Source organism: Pristiophorus japonicus, chromosome 5 (genome assembly GCF_044704955.1).
Source record: "Pristiophorus japonicus isolate sPriJap1 chromosome 5, sPriJap1.hap1, whole genome shotgun sequence".
Lineage (NCBI taxonomy): Eukaryota > Metazoa > Chordata > Chondrichthyes > Pristiophoridae > Pristiophorus > Pristiophorus japonicus.
The window spans coordinates 97,829,937-97,846,755 of NC_091981.1; the positions used below are offsets into that span (position 1 = coordinate 97,829,937).

At 40.6% G+C, this 16,819-nt stretch overlaps 1 protein-coding gene across 1 annotated transcript in view; it reads left to right on the top strand.

Annotated features, from left to right (window-relative positions):
* The first annotated feature begins 1,163 nt into the window (after positions 1-1,163).
* bcl2b (BCL2 apoptosis regulator b) overlaps positions 1,164-16,819 on the top strand; it is a 163,512-nt gene continuing 147,856 nt past the window's right edge. Inside the window, exon 1 of the mRNA XM_070880796.1 lies at positions 1,164-2,834. Coding sequence (XP_070736897.1) covers positions 2,361-2,834 — 474 coding nt within the window. The 5' untranslated portion in view covers positions 1,164-2,360. The remainder of the gene's footprint in view (positions 2,835-16,819) is intronic.

Here is a 16,819-nt window from a genome sequence, read left to right on the forward strand (position 1 = left end):
TTTGCAGCACAGGCTGAAGAGTTGAGCGATGCAAGACTGAAGCACTAGAACATCACCACTTGTGGGAGGCTGCAATTAGAGTGTGACACTTTACATAGGCAGTTTCCTTTATACGAGTGGACATTGAAATTTATAATGGGAACATTTTAACCACAAACTAACACAATGTGACAAGAAAACTTAAGCGTTTGTAGAGAGGCAGGTCAGATTTTTCAATATATTATGGGTATAGAATGATAGTCTGGACTGTGTTGATGTCTTGGACCTATAGGCTGACGTGTGTTATCCCGAGTACAATATATACTAATAATGCATGAACCGGTAAATTATAGCCCCCCCCCAAAAAAAATACAATAGGTTGGCCTCATGGCTATTTGATAATGGATTTATATGAATGAGATGTTTCTCTCTCTTGTTGACGGGTGGGGATTCTCAAACATCTAATTGGCCAAAGTACTGGGATATGATTGGTGAATGGACAATAGTCCTGGGTCTGTTGTCTGGTCCGGTAATCTGATTGGTCCAAGGGACACCACAACACGCAAAGACAGGAAGCCTTTGATGGTCCAGATTGATGCGGTAATACGATTTCAGTAGACTGAAGGCTAACATCAGTTGTCGAATACAAGTCTCTGGGTTCAGATGGCAGTCAGGTATTTACGTGATTTATATTATCTGATTTGATTAATCTGGTAACTCCTTTCCCTTACACCTATCTATATAATGTACGGAATAGATTATTTACTGAGAATATAACGAGTGGGATATAGAACTGAACCTTTAGGCTCACTGCCATCCCACCTTATTGCTCTTTTATGCATATTAAATGATCTTCTGTGCAACTGCATTCAGCACCCCTGTTGATTAATTGTAAGAAAAATACTAAACTTATATTTTGAAATCGTATACAGAAATTAATTTAGAGTAGTCCGCTGACCATGTTCATAATCTAGCAGTTTATAATCAGAGTCCTTGCAACGAAGGCGAGCCTGTAACGTACTATTGGCGAGTAATAATCGAGTATGTAATCTGCTAGTGCTATTCTTGCTCGCATAACCTCTACCCCGCCACGAAATGAATGATGAATTTGTGAATCACATACACAAATCTTTTTCCTTTCTTTCCAACAAGAAACACATGTTCTTAACTTGCTCATCTGAGCGCTCAAGCTTTGCAGTCAATGCTCGATGTGAATTGGACTGCGTCCTCCGCCAGCACTGCCAAGGCATAGAGGGAGGTCGAACTGATGTTGCCGCGTATTCGGCGCCTCCCACCCTTTTACTGAAAGAAATTTTAGTGAATGAACATTCTGCAGCGACACGATGACGTACAGGAAATTACGTGCCTTTTGGAGAAGAAACTGAAGTGCAGAGAGCGAAAATGAGAGAGATTTGTGCAGAATCTGGAGAGGGGTGAAGCACTGGCCAGTGGAGCCGAGCCGAGCTGGGCGGAGGAGCGGAGCGTGTAATCCAGCGGCTCCTCTCGCTGACTGCAGCCCGCTCTGTGAGTGACTGGGATCCGCAGGACACACCTTCTCTTCCGGATTTTCAGGAGTCGGGGGGCAGCGATCCGCGTTTTGCAGAGGATTTAAGAAGCGAAAATCAAGGCTCCGGCGGGAAAGTACACGAGCTCTCCGGCTGGATTGGCGTTGCTTTACAAACTGACGACCGGTGATCATATCTTGGGGAAGTGGAGCAGACCCTGCCCCTGATCCCCCGCCGCTCACTGAAGGCAGCCCGCCCCACAGCAGCCCGGGGCTGCGATTAGCGCTCGCTCGGCGGCTGTCCGAGATTACAACGGTCCCGCTCCATCTACACAGCGGTTCAAGAGCGCGGCTGAAATCCGGCCGGGAAAGCCCAGGTTCGCCCCCTCGCAACCAGAGAGGGAAAGAACCCAATTCCTCTTTCCTTCAGCGGAGGGAGCTGAACATCTCGCAACTACATCTACTGGGCTCAGTCTCCTACTGTGGAGAGAGTTTCACAAAATCCGACAGTACATGGTTTGAGAAAAATGTGTGTTTAAAACCAGAAGAGCAATTTGCAGCCAACCAAGACGGAATTTACTATCCCAGTGGAGGAAGGTGGAAATAAAAATCAGGAGCAGTTTGAGCAAGAGCAAATTTTCTTTGGAAGAAGATTGAAAAGAATCTAATCTTAAAAGGAGCTTGCAAAAGGAGGAATAAAACACCTTTAAATAAGATCGAAGAGACGGAAAGTAGCGAAGTTGACACCTGAGGGAAAAAAACAGTTGCTCTCCAATAAAGTGGATTTCGAAGGATATGTTGCTGTTGGTTGTGAGATAAGATTTTAAAATTTTAATTTGAAATAACATCGTAATCCCCCCCTCTCCCCGGGTCGAACATGTCGTACAGCAGCCGCGAGTTGGTTTGCCATTACCTGTATTACCGCCTTTCCCGGCAGGGCTATGTGTGGGAGGAGCCCCTGGACTCTGCTGGCGGCTCCCCGACACCCGGCAGCGGGAGCAGCCCCCGCCGGCCCCGGGCCGCCCCCGCCTCAGAGAAAGCGCACCGCGTCCTGAGGGAGGTGGGCGACAGCTTCGAGCGCCAGTACCAGCAGGAGTTCGCCGACATCGCGCTGCAGATGCGCTTCGAGCCGGACACAGCCCGCGGGCGCTTCGAGGCAGTGGCCGAGGAGCTGTTCCACGACGGAGTCAACTGGGGCCGGGTGGTGGCTTTTTTCGTGTTCGGGGGCACCCTGTGTGTGGAAAGCGTCAAGAGGAGGGACATGGCATCGCTTGTCGATAACATCGCCGCCTGGATGACCGCTTACCTGGACAACAGCCTCGCCGACTGGATCCGCGCCAACGGCGACTGGGTAGGTAAAAGTGACCAGCATCCACCCACCGACCCACCCACCCACTATGTGTGTGTTTGCGAGACCGTCAGCCTTAACCTTTGTCTGTCTGCCCACCCCCACCTACCTACCTGCCCAACCACCTACCCACTTACCTATCTGCCCACGTGCATCATCTGCACGACTTTTCCTCTACCTGCAAATAAGTATGTGTGGTGGTCAGTTTACTGCCCACTTGCATCACCCACGTACCTACCTACACACTAAAATGTTTGGCTCTCCGTTTCTCTTACTGCCCACTTTCATCATCTTCATATCTGCCTACTACATATATGTGCTGGCTTTACATTCACCTAAGTATCGTTTGCCTGGCCACGTTTTATATTTACTTTCACCTGGTGTGGGGGTTTGTAAGTGTCTTACAAGCCATGTGGCTGTATCTGTTTTTATGTTTACATTCCTACATAAATGCAGTTCTTCCTCTTGTATGACTTTATTCAGCCATACTTGTGCCAAAAATAAATAGTTCTCTTGGATCTTTAGTTTACGTTGTTTCTTCAGTCTACATTGTAATCACATGGCTCACTGCCATCCTTCCAAAATTTTATGTTATTCTTGTAAAAACGTTCAAAAGCTATAGAATCCATTCCTATTTGCCTAAACAAAAATTCCTCTACTGTTTACATTGACAGGTTTTTTAGGTTTGCATTTATTTATCGAAGTAATATAAATCATAGCGAACCACTCCAAACCAACAGCAGACAGCTATTCCATGTGCAAGATTGATGCGCAAAGTGTGAAAGTTGGAGTGATGACCTAATTCATTATATGTACAAGTTTGGTCTTGTTTATTTGTATGTAGTCAGCATGAAGTGATATAACAGAGCCTGACAGAACTGTTTACATTTCAAGAAAGCTTTGGCTGATCTACAAGTGTCTGTGGGATAGTCTGGATGGTAGTTTTCAAGCGATTACAGTAAGTGAGCAGTTTTGTGTAACCTAGTTATCAACAATTGACACTATCTGTAAAAAAAAATTGTTAGTAGTGGTTGAGTACACTTCTGACAGAATCTTGCTGTAATACATTTCCATCTGTTTAATAAGACAGGGCATCTTAAAGTTTATATTGGTCTTCCTCTAATGGAAATACACTTATTTAAAATTATTAAGATTGTGAACAAAACACTTGTATTTAATACAGCTATTGACTTCATTTTAATCACTTGTATTTACCGTTAAGCCAGTATTATGTCTGGTTCTGGGTATTACTTTGCTCAACAACATATGGTGCTTTGGGGATTGTTGTTGTTTCTTTCCCTTTCTCTCCCCCCACCCCACCACCTCCCTTGTATAAATATTTGTGTCCTCTCCCTCCCACATCTAGACATCTGTCCACACCAGATCTTTCTGAGATCTTGTTTATATATGACCATAGTGTATTGCAAAGGATGAATTCAAAGTAAAATTCTGATGAGTCAATTCTGTTGTTGTAATCACGATACATTGGGATATTGCATTTTTTGCATGTATGATTTCAATAATTGATCTTTCAGTTAAATCTTAGAAAACAATTATAGATGGTCAGTTTCTATGTTGCATCATTAGCAATTGCAAATGAGAATTTACTTAGTTATATTTCCTTTTAGATTAATTTATGAGCAAAACTGCTTTGAAATACCAAGTGTAAATATTTACATAATTGTAAGTACTGTTTAAATTGAATTAGAATTGGCTTCGAGTTTGAGTGAATAATTGGTATGTTAGAAATACAATAAGACCTGCATATATAAAGCTTTTCACTACCTCGGGACGTCCCAAAGCATGTTACAGTCAATTAATTACTTTTGAAGTGTAGTCACTGTTGTAACATAGGAAACACGTTTTTCTTTAAAGTAATGTTTTCAAACGAACAAAGCCACAATCCAGGCTATTGATTGCACTGATGTCCCCTTGTTAAGTTTTATAAGGGAAAAGGTTTGGCCAGGTGTTTCATTTTTGTAGTTTATCTGTATTGCTGACATGAATGCTTGATCATTTGAAAAAACTACTGTACAAGCATTCAAGGCACTAGTGCACAGATCCTATATGACTACAACAGCTTTCTGATTTTTTTCTTACAAACATCGTCAGCCAGTAAGTACCATTACTTTCAGTTGTTTTGCATGGTTTGTATTGTGATTTCCTTCAACTTGAAAGAGGGGTAAAAACTATTATTAAACAGCATCTATCAAGTTGCTGTGTGTGTGTGTGTGTGTGTGTGTATTCATTTTGATTAGTGCTGTACAGCAGACACCAAAGAGGTGTGCACTGACCCCATAAAGTGGGGGATATAAAATAAAACGGGTTTGAGGTAATTGCTTCTTATTGAACCGATAATCTTGAGCACAGATTGTGTGAAAATCTTCTATCACCGCCCCCCCCCGCCCCCCCCCGCAGCCTGTCTACACCCCCTGCCCATATCCTTTATCTACTTGCCATGCTACTAGTCCCCAGTTCCCACGGCAGACAGGTGGCCAGGCTTTTGACTATTCAATGTTCGAGTTAGCTGCTAATTATGTGATAGTTGTCTGCAATATCTATCTACTTCTCTCTCCTATACAAATCCGTTTCCTCCCTAGTCTCCACTCTCTACATCTCCTTTGGTGCAACAAGTTAGGACTGTGCTCCTTGGAACAGAGATGGTTAAGAGGTGACTTAAGTTTCAAGATAAGTTTTGATGGAGCAGATGGAGAAAAGCTATTCCCTCAAGTGAGTGGGTCAATAACCAAAGATCAAAAATTTTAAATCATTGGAAAAAGATCTAGACGGGAGAGGAGGAGAAAAGTTTTTCACTCGGAGTTGTCGGGATCTGGAACGCTGTACCTGAAAAGGTGGTGAAACCTGATTTATTAAATAATTTTAAAAGAAAGTTGGATAGGTAGTTGAGGATGAAGAACTTGCAGGGTTATGTACAAAAAGCGGGTGTGTGGCACTAAGCACACCCGCTGTTTCAAAGAGCTAGCACAGGCACGAGGGGCTGAATGGCCTCCTGTGTTGTAGGTTTATGGCTGAAATCCCGCTCCTCTGCTTCCTGCGGGCACTCGACAGAAAATGGTTAAAAAGCTGCGTACCTCCTTTTCCTGCTGTGCCCTCCAGCGATTCCGGTCCTGAGGGCTCCTCTCCCTGTGCATTGGAGCGCGTGCATGCCTGGACGGATATATGCTGGAGCTGGAGTCACATGGCACTAGGCAGCCAATCGAGGTAAAGTATTTTCTCAATCATAATGGGAACTCTTAAGTAGGAGGCTTTTACTAGGCGCAAGAGTTTTAAGGAGATTTTCTGGGCAAGAGATGGGTAAATATCGCAATCTTGCCCATGCGAATGTCCTGGCTGTGGGAATATGGAGGATCTGTCAAGCCAGAGCTTGACCGATTGGAAAAGCCAGTTTATGGCGCATGCACACCGAAAACCGGCTTTTGCGATGCCTTCCCGGGTCTGTACACACTCGTTACGGACCCGGGGAGGCCGGGATTTCTGCCTTATGACGATTCTAACTATGATCACAGCTTCACAATCCATGGAACCATGCTATTCCAAGACACAATGATTTAATGCACCAACTCACTGTGGTGAGTTTAAGCTTGGATAGCATTTATGTTACGGCAAAAAATTCTGAGGTTTTCAGATAGATACTTACCTGAGGTTTTTTAAACAAATTCCTTTATGTATATTAAAAAATGTGAATTGTTTTACTTCAATCTTACTGTAAAATGCTATTTTACTCCCAGATCTTGGCAAAATAATTTTATTTTTTTGGGATGAAGGAAAGGCATCTGGTCAAGCCTTTTCCAATTCCAGCCCACCTTTACTAGAACATGTTTAAGCAGAACAATCAGATAAATCATGGAAATCTTGCATATGCTTATTAGTTATGTCCATTCTGAATTAACTAGATTGAACATGTCTTCAGTTTTTTTTGTGTTGATTTTAAGGAGACGATTGCATTAAATATGAGTATATTTTTTCCATTGGAACATTTCAGTGACCAAAATTTTTACCTAGAATGTTTAAAAAATAATTTTCTTCTAAGTTGGTGTGCAAGTAAATATTTATTTTGTAAACTGCAATGCCTTGCTATATTTAACCTCATCATTAATTTTACTGCAGGTAGTGTTAGAATGGTGTGGTAAATACTATTTAAGCCATAGCTCGGTGGCAACCACTTGAAACTGTACGTACTGCAGTATCAAATAATCTGATTGTTCGACTACTAATACTCGAGTTCTGAATGATTGCCACAAATCAGTTGAACAGGCATAATCAACTGGCATCAATACTTACAACAGAAATGAAAGTGTAAAGTTACAGATTGTCAATTAAGAATAAGTGGGATGATACGCAAGAACAAAATGATAATTTTTATTATTTGTAAATGTAGTCTTTTTTTTGAGCTTTTAGTTGAAATATTAGAAATATCATTCATTTAAGGTGGTTAATTGCTCTTGCAGCAATTTAAAGGTTGTAGCACAGTGACTTAAATATATTACAAATTTATGCCGTACTAGTATTGTTAACTGTTATCTGTCCAAATTGCATTTGTAGTTCAATTATTTGACTGCAATGAGGACTTGCTATTTATTTCATAAGGAAGATCTAATAACCTAGAAATGACAGTTACAAGTAGAATAAACAATTATCACTCTTTTTTTTTCCCCCCACTGTGTGTTTTTTTTTTTACTAGAAATATGTAGATATACTAAATTCAAACCATTAAAAGTTTTTAAATTCCAAGTGAAAAAAAAGTTATTCCAAAGAATGTTGGGATTTATGGCCTAATAGAGCATTAGACCTTGTATTCATTGGTGTGAAGAGGTCATTTTTAAACAGCTGGAATGTTGCTGATTAAGAAGCTACTTTTATAATTGGAGCCTCTGAGATTTATATTTTTTCCCCTTAAATCCCTTCATTCAAATTTTTCTAGATTTAACAGATAAAAGAGCAGTTTTCTGCAATATACTCATGTCCACTGATATCCTACTGTTTTGATTTAATCAGTGGACAGGTAGAAAAACTGTTGTGTCCATCTCCTGCTTTCTTTTAATTATTTGGAATGGTCCATAATCATTGAATCATAGAATAATACAACACAGAAGAAGGCCTTTTGCCCAATATACCTGAAAGAACTACCAATTTGTTTCTTTCCTCCTGGCCCTGTAAATGTTACCTTTTCAACTGTATAAGTGCAGGTTTCCCACTGTATTTGGTGTGTGAGGGAGAAAACTGATTATTCTTGATTCCAAGTTATTCCCAATCCAATTTTATCTTTTTATGTTTTTAAATGGAATTTAGTTTAGAAAAATCTTTGTAAGTTTAAGTAAAAGCAAATGGTTCTCTGATGTTCTTTACTATTTGAAAGAAAAACTAAAAGCAGCAGTATAGATTTAACATCTTATTTTAGGTACAGCTGTAAAGAATTATCTGTACTTATTCAAAATAGAATATTGCAAATTAATGTGCTTTCTTGACTTTTTGAATATAATAGATTTTCATATAACCTGTTACATGAGGGTGTTTGAAATCTGAAATAAAAACAGAAAATGCTGGAAATACTCAGCAGGTCAGGCAACATCTGTAGAGAGAGGGAGAGAAACAGTTAATGTTTTGGGTCGATGACTTTCCATTTTTACTACAATGTGTCATTAGACAAGATTTTGTCCCCTTCCCTTGTTAGTGTGATCTTTGGAAACCACTTTAGAATTAAAGATTTTTGTTGGTGTAGGGCAGTAATTCTTATCCCTCCCAAATATTTGTAGATGAAGAGATGCTGGAGTTTCAGTAAAGCTGCATAGAGAGGAGGATGTCCATAAATATATTTATCATTGCTTTATTTTCTTGGAGTTTTACTTTACAGTTATCAACATCTCTGAGGGAAATCAAATAAATTGGGCAGAGCACATGATCAGTTGTGATGTGTGGAAGGTGCAAATTGAGCAGAATGGTGCAGATACAATTCAAGCTCTCTATTTGTGTACCTGGCAAAATGCAAATTTCACGGGCAGACTCCTGTCTATGATCTGAAGTATTTATGGGTACCATGAATGGGAGTAGTTTGCCACAGGAGTAACAATTACTCTTTTACTGAGGTATTGCATGGGTTAACCACCATGCATTCCTATCCTTTCTGGTAAGCCTAACACCAATGATCACATCATTTACACTATTTTGAAGCAACAGCCATATGGAAGATATGCCACAATACAAGGCTTAACTTGTATGGAGCTTTAAATGGTTAAAATGATAGTGTTCAAAATCTTCAAGTCCTTTTATGAATCCTTTGACTGAATGTTCGGAGAATGTGATGTTGACGTACTTCTGCTCCATAGAGTTTCACCTCAACATCATCATGTGGTACCTAATGAAACAAGGGAACTGGGGAAAGCCAAGTTGTTCATGCAGGCTTTTGCCACCCTAGATCAAAGCAGTCCTTCTCCCTTGACGGGCAATTTATTATCGATCAGCTTTCCTTTTCAGGTTGTAAAGTGTGAAATGTAGCCTTCCAATCGTGACAGATTTCACATTTGCTTTTGACATTCAACTCAAATAACTTGTACCAGAGAACAACTCTTGATGAACTTTGTGCCAGGAGAGAAATCCTGATGGATATAATATGTAATACATATCCTCTGAGAAACTGCTTATTTCAACCCCAAATAAATGTACATATTTCTAAACCATATTTGTGTATTGCTTTAATTTGCTCCCAACACAAATTCCTTTCAAACAAAGTTTACAGCATATTTAGTCTCATAATATATTGTCCCATCTAAGATTTCATAGAAAAGAGAGAATTTGTATAATTTTGTAAAATTCGTTCCGGAATGTGGGTGTCACTGCCAAGACCAGCATTTATTGCCCATCCCTAATTGCCCTTGAGAAGATGGTGGTGAGCTGCCTTCTTGAACCGCTGCAATTCTTGTGGTGAAGGTACTCCCACAGTGCTGTTAGGGAGGGAGTTCCAGGACTTTTTCCCCTTAAATCCCTTCATTCAAATTTTTCTAGATTTAACAGATAAAAGAGCAGTATTCTGCAATATGCTCATAGCAGCTGATTATATCCTAGCATTTTGATTTAATCAGTGGACAGGTGACTATATTGTAGAAAAACTGCTCTGTGTCCATCTCCTGCTTTCTTTAATTATTTGGAATGGTCCATAATCATAGAATCATAGAATAATACAGCACAGAAGTAGGCCTTTTGCCCAATGTGCCTGAAAGAATTACAAATTTGTTTTTTTCCTCATAGCCCTGTAAATGTTACCTTTTCAAGTGTATACGTGCAAGCGAAGTTCATTATGAAGCAGCTGAAGATGGTTGGGCCTACGATAATGCCCTGAGGGACTCCTGCAGCATGTTCTGGGACTGGGATGATTGACCTCTAACAACCACAACCATCTTCCTTTGTGCTAGGTATGATACTTCCAAGTCAGGATGGTGTGTAGCTTGGAATGAGAACTTGTAGGTGATGGTGCTCCCATGCGCCTGCTGCCCTTGTCCTTCTAGGTGGTAGAGATTGCGGATTTGGGGGGTGCTGCCAAAGAATCCATGGCAAATTGCTACAGTGCATATTGTCGATGGTACACATTGCAGCCATGTTGCGCCGGTAGTGGAGGGAGTGAATGTTTAAGGTGGTGGATGGGGAGCCAATCAAGCGAGCTGCTTTTTCCTGGATGGTAAAAGCTGCACTCATTCAGGCAAGTGGAGGGTATTGCATCACACTCCTGACTTGTGCCCTGTAGATGGTGGAGAGGCTTTGGGGAGTCAGAAGGTGAGACATTCGCTGCAGAATACCTAGCCTCTGACCAGCTCTTGTAGCCACAGAACTTATGTGGCTGGTCCAGTTAAGTTTCTGGTCAATGGTGACCCCCAGGATGTTGATGGTGGGGAATTCGGCGATGGTAATGCAGTTGAATATCAAGGGTAGGTGGTTAGACTCTCGCTTGTTGGAGATCGTCATTGCCTGACATTTGCCACTTATCAGCCCAAGCCTGACTGTCGTCCAGGTCTTGCTGCATGCGCAGGCATGGCCTGGTTCATTTTCTGAGGAGTTGCGAATGGAACTGAACAATGTGCAGTCATCAACGAACATCCGCACTTCTGACCTTATGATGGAGGGAAGGTCATTATGAAGCAGCTGAAGGTGGTTGGGCCTAGGACACTTCCCTGAGGAACTCCTGCAGTGATGTCCTGGGACTAAAATGATTGACCTCCAACAACCACAACCATCTTCCTTTGTGCTAGGTATGACACCAGCCATTGGAGAGTTTTTCCCTGATTCCCATTGACTTCAATTTTACTAGGGCTCCTTGATGCCACACTCTGTCAAATGCTGCCTTGGTGTCAAGGGCAGTCACACTCCTCTCCTCCTGGAATTCAGCTTTTTTTGTCCATGTTTGGACCAAGGCTGTAATGAGGTCTGGAGCTGAGTGGTCCTGGCAGAACCCAAACTGAGGATCGGTGAGCAAGTTATTGGTTAGTAAGTGCCACTTGATAGCACTGTTGACACCTTCCATCACTTTGCTGATGATTGTGGTAGACTGATGGGGTGGTAATTGCCCAGATTGGATTTGTCTGCTTTTTGTGGAGTCGATGCCAGTGTTGTAGCTGTACTGGAACAGCTTGGCTGGAAGAGCGGCTAGTTCTGGAGCACAAGTCTTCAGCACGACAGCCGGAATGTTGTCGTGGCCCATAGCCTTTGCTGTATCTAGTGCGCTCACCACTGCTTGATATCACATGGAGTGAATCTGATTGGCTGAAGACTGGCTTCTGTGATGGTGGGGACCTCAGGAGGAGGCCAATATGGATCATCCACTCGGCACTTCTGACTGAAGCTGGGTGCAGCCATGTCTTTTGCACTTGCACGTTCACTCCGCCATCATTGAGGATGGGGATATTCGTGGAGCCTCCTCGTTTGAGTTGGGATGGGATGTTCCCAGCCTCTCGCCTCATTTTGATGTCTGGCAAGCCATTTAAACCTGGCACTATGGTCTGTCCTGGACCCCTGTTGACCAGAGGCAGACCGATGACAAAAAGGTGCTAGTCAAAAATTACTTCTTTAGGAAATCCCCAGGATGTTTTGATGAAACTCAGGGCCTTCTAGCCTCCAATCTCCATCCACAGCCAGGAAGCCTGATATGGAGTTACAGACCTGAAAGGCTTGCAGTTGCGTTCTAGATGCTCCCATTTTTAAAATGCAGGCGTGTTGTGACTGATCGGGCACCCAGAGAAGAAAATCTACCCTATATTGATTTTATGGTTTGAGCAACCTGTGTGGAAGCAGGACTGAGCTCTGCTTCCATCACAGTGATCTCATGCTATACCTGATGTTCCGTATTGAGTTAAATGGATTATCGCACAATCTGCACTGCGTTCATCTCTGACTGTTGTGCAGTCTGCAGTGTGCTCCTGTCTAAGGCAGTGTCAAAAACTGTAAGTATCTTTAGGAAACATTTTATTAAATGCTTGCATTCTACCACATTATTTGCTATGCATAATAGTAAGCTAGCACTGTTAATATTGAAGATTTTATACTATGTCTTCTGAATGTTCATTTATATTTGGAATTAAATCTCAATGCATTATCAACATAATGCTGAATATGGGCTTTAATTCAATGAGCTAATTTTATCTTGTTTCCCACAAGTATCAAATTCTCTTTCAGACTGTTCATACCAACTGAACAGTAAACAACCTGGCATTTACTAGAACAATTAAGTGCAATCAACTTGCCTTAAAGATTTTTAAAAAAGCAGTGGTGGTTTTGTGGAAAGGAGGAGTGGGTGTGAATGTTGATATCAATGAGCTGGTTGGAGGATGCACATGTGTGTGTGTGTGTGTGTGAGATGGTGGGGGGTGGGGGGTGTGGGGTGTGGGGGAGGCACGCATGAGGGAGAAGCTAGAAAAAATGTGCAGGTGTTGAGATTGTTGATGCAATTATTGGGACATTTTAAAGAAACCACTGATAAAATAACTGGAAAAGAACATGTGGGTTGTTGCTGCAAACCTCCTACTCAGCTCAACAACCCACAAAACACCTCAATCTGATACTTGATTTTTGTTTTCTTACTGTTTGTGGATGTGGTGCAGGGTACCATGCCACGTGAAAGCAATGACTAAACTGTTTTTGTTTACTTTTTTTTTCTACTGCTGAATGCTGTTTTGAATAAGGCTGTTTATAAGGTATTTCATAGAAATTGGTTGTACAGAAATAATTTTATTGAAGAAATGCGAGTATGTTCATTAAGATTGAGCTGGTAAAGAAGCAAAAATTTTGATCAAAGGAAGCATTCAGAAAAATACTGGAAGAAATCCAGAATAGTTCACAGCTGCAGAATTACCAAAAAGTGTTTTGAATGCAGTTTTTCAGATGGAACTTTCCTAAATAGTTTTTCATCAACATTACAGAATTTTGACACCTGTTTGATTTGACATGACCTACCAGATATGCAGAGCAACAAGTCATGAGTTATTTTATTTATTTTTTCTTTTTGGGTTATTTTGAAGTGCCCTACAGTAACCTTAATTGTAGGGCAAAGTGAACAGTCCCATATTTCATAGTCAGACTTGGTCAAGTACCAAGAGAATGGTCCTGCATCTCACAGTAAAGTGATCTGGGTTTAATGTTGTCTATTTTAAATCTCTACAGTGTTCTTGCACAGTTGAACAAACTGATGTTCATAAGTCTGATTTACAAATGTTTTTGAAGTTTTTGATATCTGTGACAATTTATTTTTGATCAGCAGATAACCTCCCTGAATAAGGAAAGAAGTAAACAAGACATAGTTATTGCTTTCATATGGCATAGTGCCCTGCACCACATCCACAACTAAGATGATTTTATAGAATAACAAAACATATTTATTGAATTTAATTACAAAATGTACTAACTGATCTCCTGTGGTGTTGCTCATGGTTAATCTGGGGTCTGGTGTGCAGCTGTATATTTTAGCGTGGACCTATTCCAAGCTGGAAAGCAGAGCACAATGGGTGCTGGGCTGGGAAGTGGAGTGACGCACAGCAGAAGGTGAGTGGGGCAGCCAGTTTAGTGAAATGGGGATTGAAGCAGAGTGCAGAATTGTAAAATGATGTCGATTGGAGTTAGAGGAGAACAGTGGATGTGGTGAACTGTGATGGCAGCTGCTCTCGGAGAACCCCCCTGGATCTGATTTACAATCAGAAGACTGTATTTGGGAGAAACAGTTTTTTCTTTTTCTTCAAATCAAAAAAATTGGGCTGCATCTTTAAAGCAGCAAACTTTTTTTTTGACAGTCAGCAAGACTGTCGATCACTGAGCATGTCATAATTTCCTGTTTGTAAGCCCCCTCTTTTGCTGTTTAATAGTACCCTGTATACTAAAATGGGTATGGCAGCCTCATGATTATGGAATTGATGAGCACCCCTATTGGTCTGGCATACACTGTGACTCCAACATATGTGGTTGACTCTTAATGCCCTCTGAAGTGGCTCAGGTAAGCAAATTGCTATAAAGTGCCAAATTTCTTATTATTGAAATGACCAAGGCATCGTATCAGTCTTGTAACTAAAGAAAATCTCAGTCTAGATGACTGAAAACTCCTCCTCCCTAACATCTGGGAGCTAGCGCTTAAGTTGGGAGAGCTGCCAAGCAACAGCCTAATATAGTTGTGTTCACAGAATCCTGTGATCACCATTTCTGGGTATATTCTGTCCCACAGGCCATAGTGCCCTCCAGAGGAGCATCTACTGCGGTATGCAGTCAAGTGGGAGTGGCCCTGAGAATCATGAACATTGACTCCGGACCCCATGATGTCTCGTGGCTTTGAGTCAAACACATTCAAGAAACTTGCTGATTACCTACCAGCCCCCTCAACTGATAAAATCAGTACCTCGGGCTTCCAGCAAATGATATGTCTTATATTTATTGCTGGAAGTACAAAATTACCAAGGTTTACCCATTGCTTGATGCACCAGAAACCTTCAATCAGCATTTGGTGGCTATTTCTACTTTCAACTCTTGTTTACGAGGTCCAGGTGATGGCACTGGTTCGCGAGGCTCGGCCTGAAATTTAGCCTATTGATGTCACCTGTGGGACATAATCTAATCCCTTTTGAGAAGATGTATGGCTCAAATTTATGCCTTTATTTAATAACCAGTAATTGTAGCTTTTTGGTTTTGAAGAAGTACTTTATTAAACGTTAACTGGCTAATTGTACAGAGCCTCTCCTTTAAGCATGATTGTAATAGGAAATTTTTCTTATGCGGAAAAAACCATAAACCTGCTTTATAAAGAGTGGATTAAGAATTTTGTTACTTATAGTGCATGGAGAAATCTTTTTTCCATTGTTATAAGTTGCTTTAGTCTACACTAAAACTGAGACAATGAAATATGAACAAATGAAACAACAAAATGAAGGCACACGTTTGGTTTTCCTATAATGCTTATAATTTACCAAATTTATTACATTTATACTTTCAAATATCATTTGTATACTGCAGACAAATACTGTTGTCACCTGTCTAAACTTATTGGACCAGATTTTAAAGTGTGATTCTCATTCCTTCAGGTTATACATTGTTTTAGGAGATTTTAAAAATGTCAATTTCTTTTCATTTTTCTCTCTCCAATCTTTCCCTCTCTCTCTCTCCTTTCTTTCTTTCTTTCTTTCTTTCTTTCTTTCTTTCTTTCTTTCTTTCTTTCTTTCTTTCTTTCTTTCTTTCTTTCTTTCTTTCTTTCTTTCTTTCTTTCTTTCTTTCTTTCCTTCTTTCTTTCTTTCCTTCTTTCTTTCTTTCCTTCTTTCTTTCTTTCTTTCCTTCTTTCTTTCTTTCCTTCTTTCTTTCCTTCTTTCTTTCCTTCTTTCTTTCCTTCTTTCTTTCCTTCTTTCTTTCCTTCTTTCTTTCCTTCTTTCTTTCCTTCTTTCTTTCCTTCTTTCTTTCCTTCTTTCTTTCCTTCTTTCTTTCTTTCTCTTTCCATACCTGATGTTGACATTGAATTCAGCCACTCTATTTCAGTCTTCTCTGTTTATTTCTCAATTCTTTAAATCTCATTGGTTAATGAGATACACTGTTGGTCCCATTGTTCATCAAGTTCCCATATACCCTGTTGCCCTCACCGCACTTCCAGAAACTTTGTGGACAATTTAAAAAAAAAACTAAACTTGCAAGAACAAGTCTAACTACCGGAGTATTCCATGAGATGTCCCGCTCCAGCAAAATCTGGCCCGTAGGAACAGGAGTAGGCCATTTAACCTCTCGAGCCTGTTCAGTCATTCAATAAAATCATGGCTGATCTGTGACCTTACTCCATATATCCACCTTTGCCCCATATCCCTTAATACCTTTTGGTTAACAGAAATCTATCAATCTCAGATTTAAAATTAACAATTGATCCATCATCTACTGCCATTTGTGAAAGAGAGAGTTCCGAATTTCTACTACCCTTTGTGTATAGAAGTGTTTCCTAACTTAACTCCTGAAAAGTTTGGCTCTAATTTTTAGGCTATGTCCCCTAGTCCTAGATTCCCCAACTTATATAAATAGTTTATCTTTATCTACCCTATCAGTTCCCCTTAATATATTGACAACTTTGGTCAAATTACTGCTTAATCTTCTAAATTCCAGGGAATACAACCCTAGTTTGTGTAATCTCCTTGTAATTTAATCTTTGGAATCCAGGTATTATTCTAGTAAATCTATGCCTCACTCCCTCTAAGATCAATATATTTTTCCTTAGGTGTGTATCTAGAACTGAACACAGCACTCCATGTGTGGTCTAACCAGTGCTTTCTATAGCTGTATCATCACTTCTAGTCCTCTAGATATAAAGGCAAGCATTTCATTAACCTTTTTGATTATTTTCTGTACCTGTCTTGACATTTTAATGATCTATGTACATGGACGCCTAAATCTCTTTGGAGCTCCACTGCTTCTAGCTTTTCAACATTTAGAAAGTACTCTGATCTATCTTTTTAGGTCCAAAGTGGATGACCTCACAC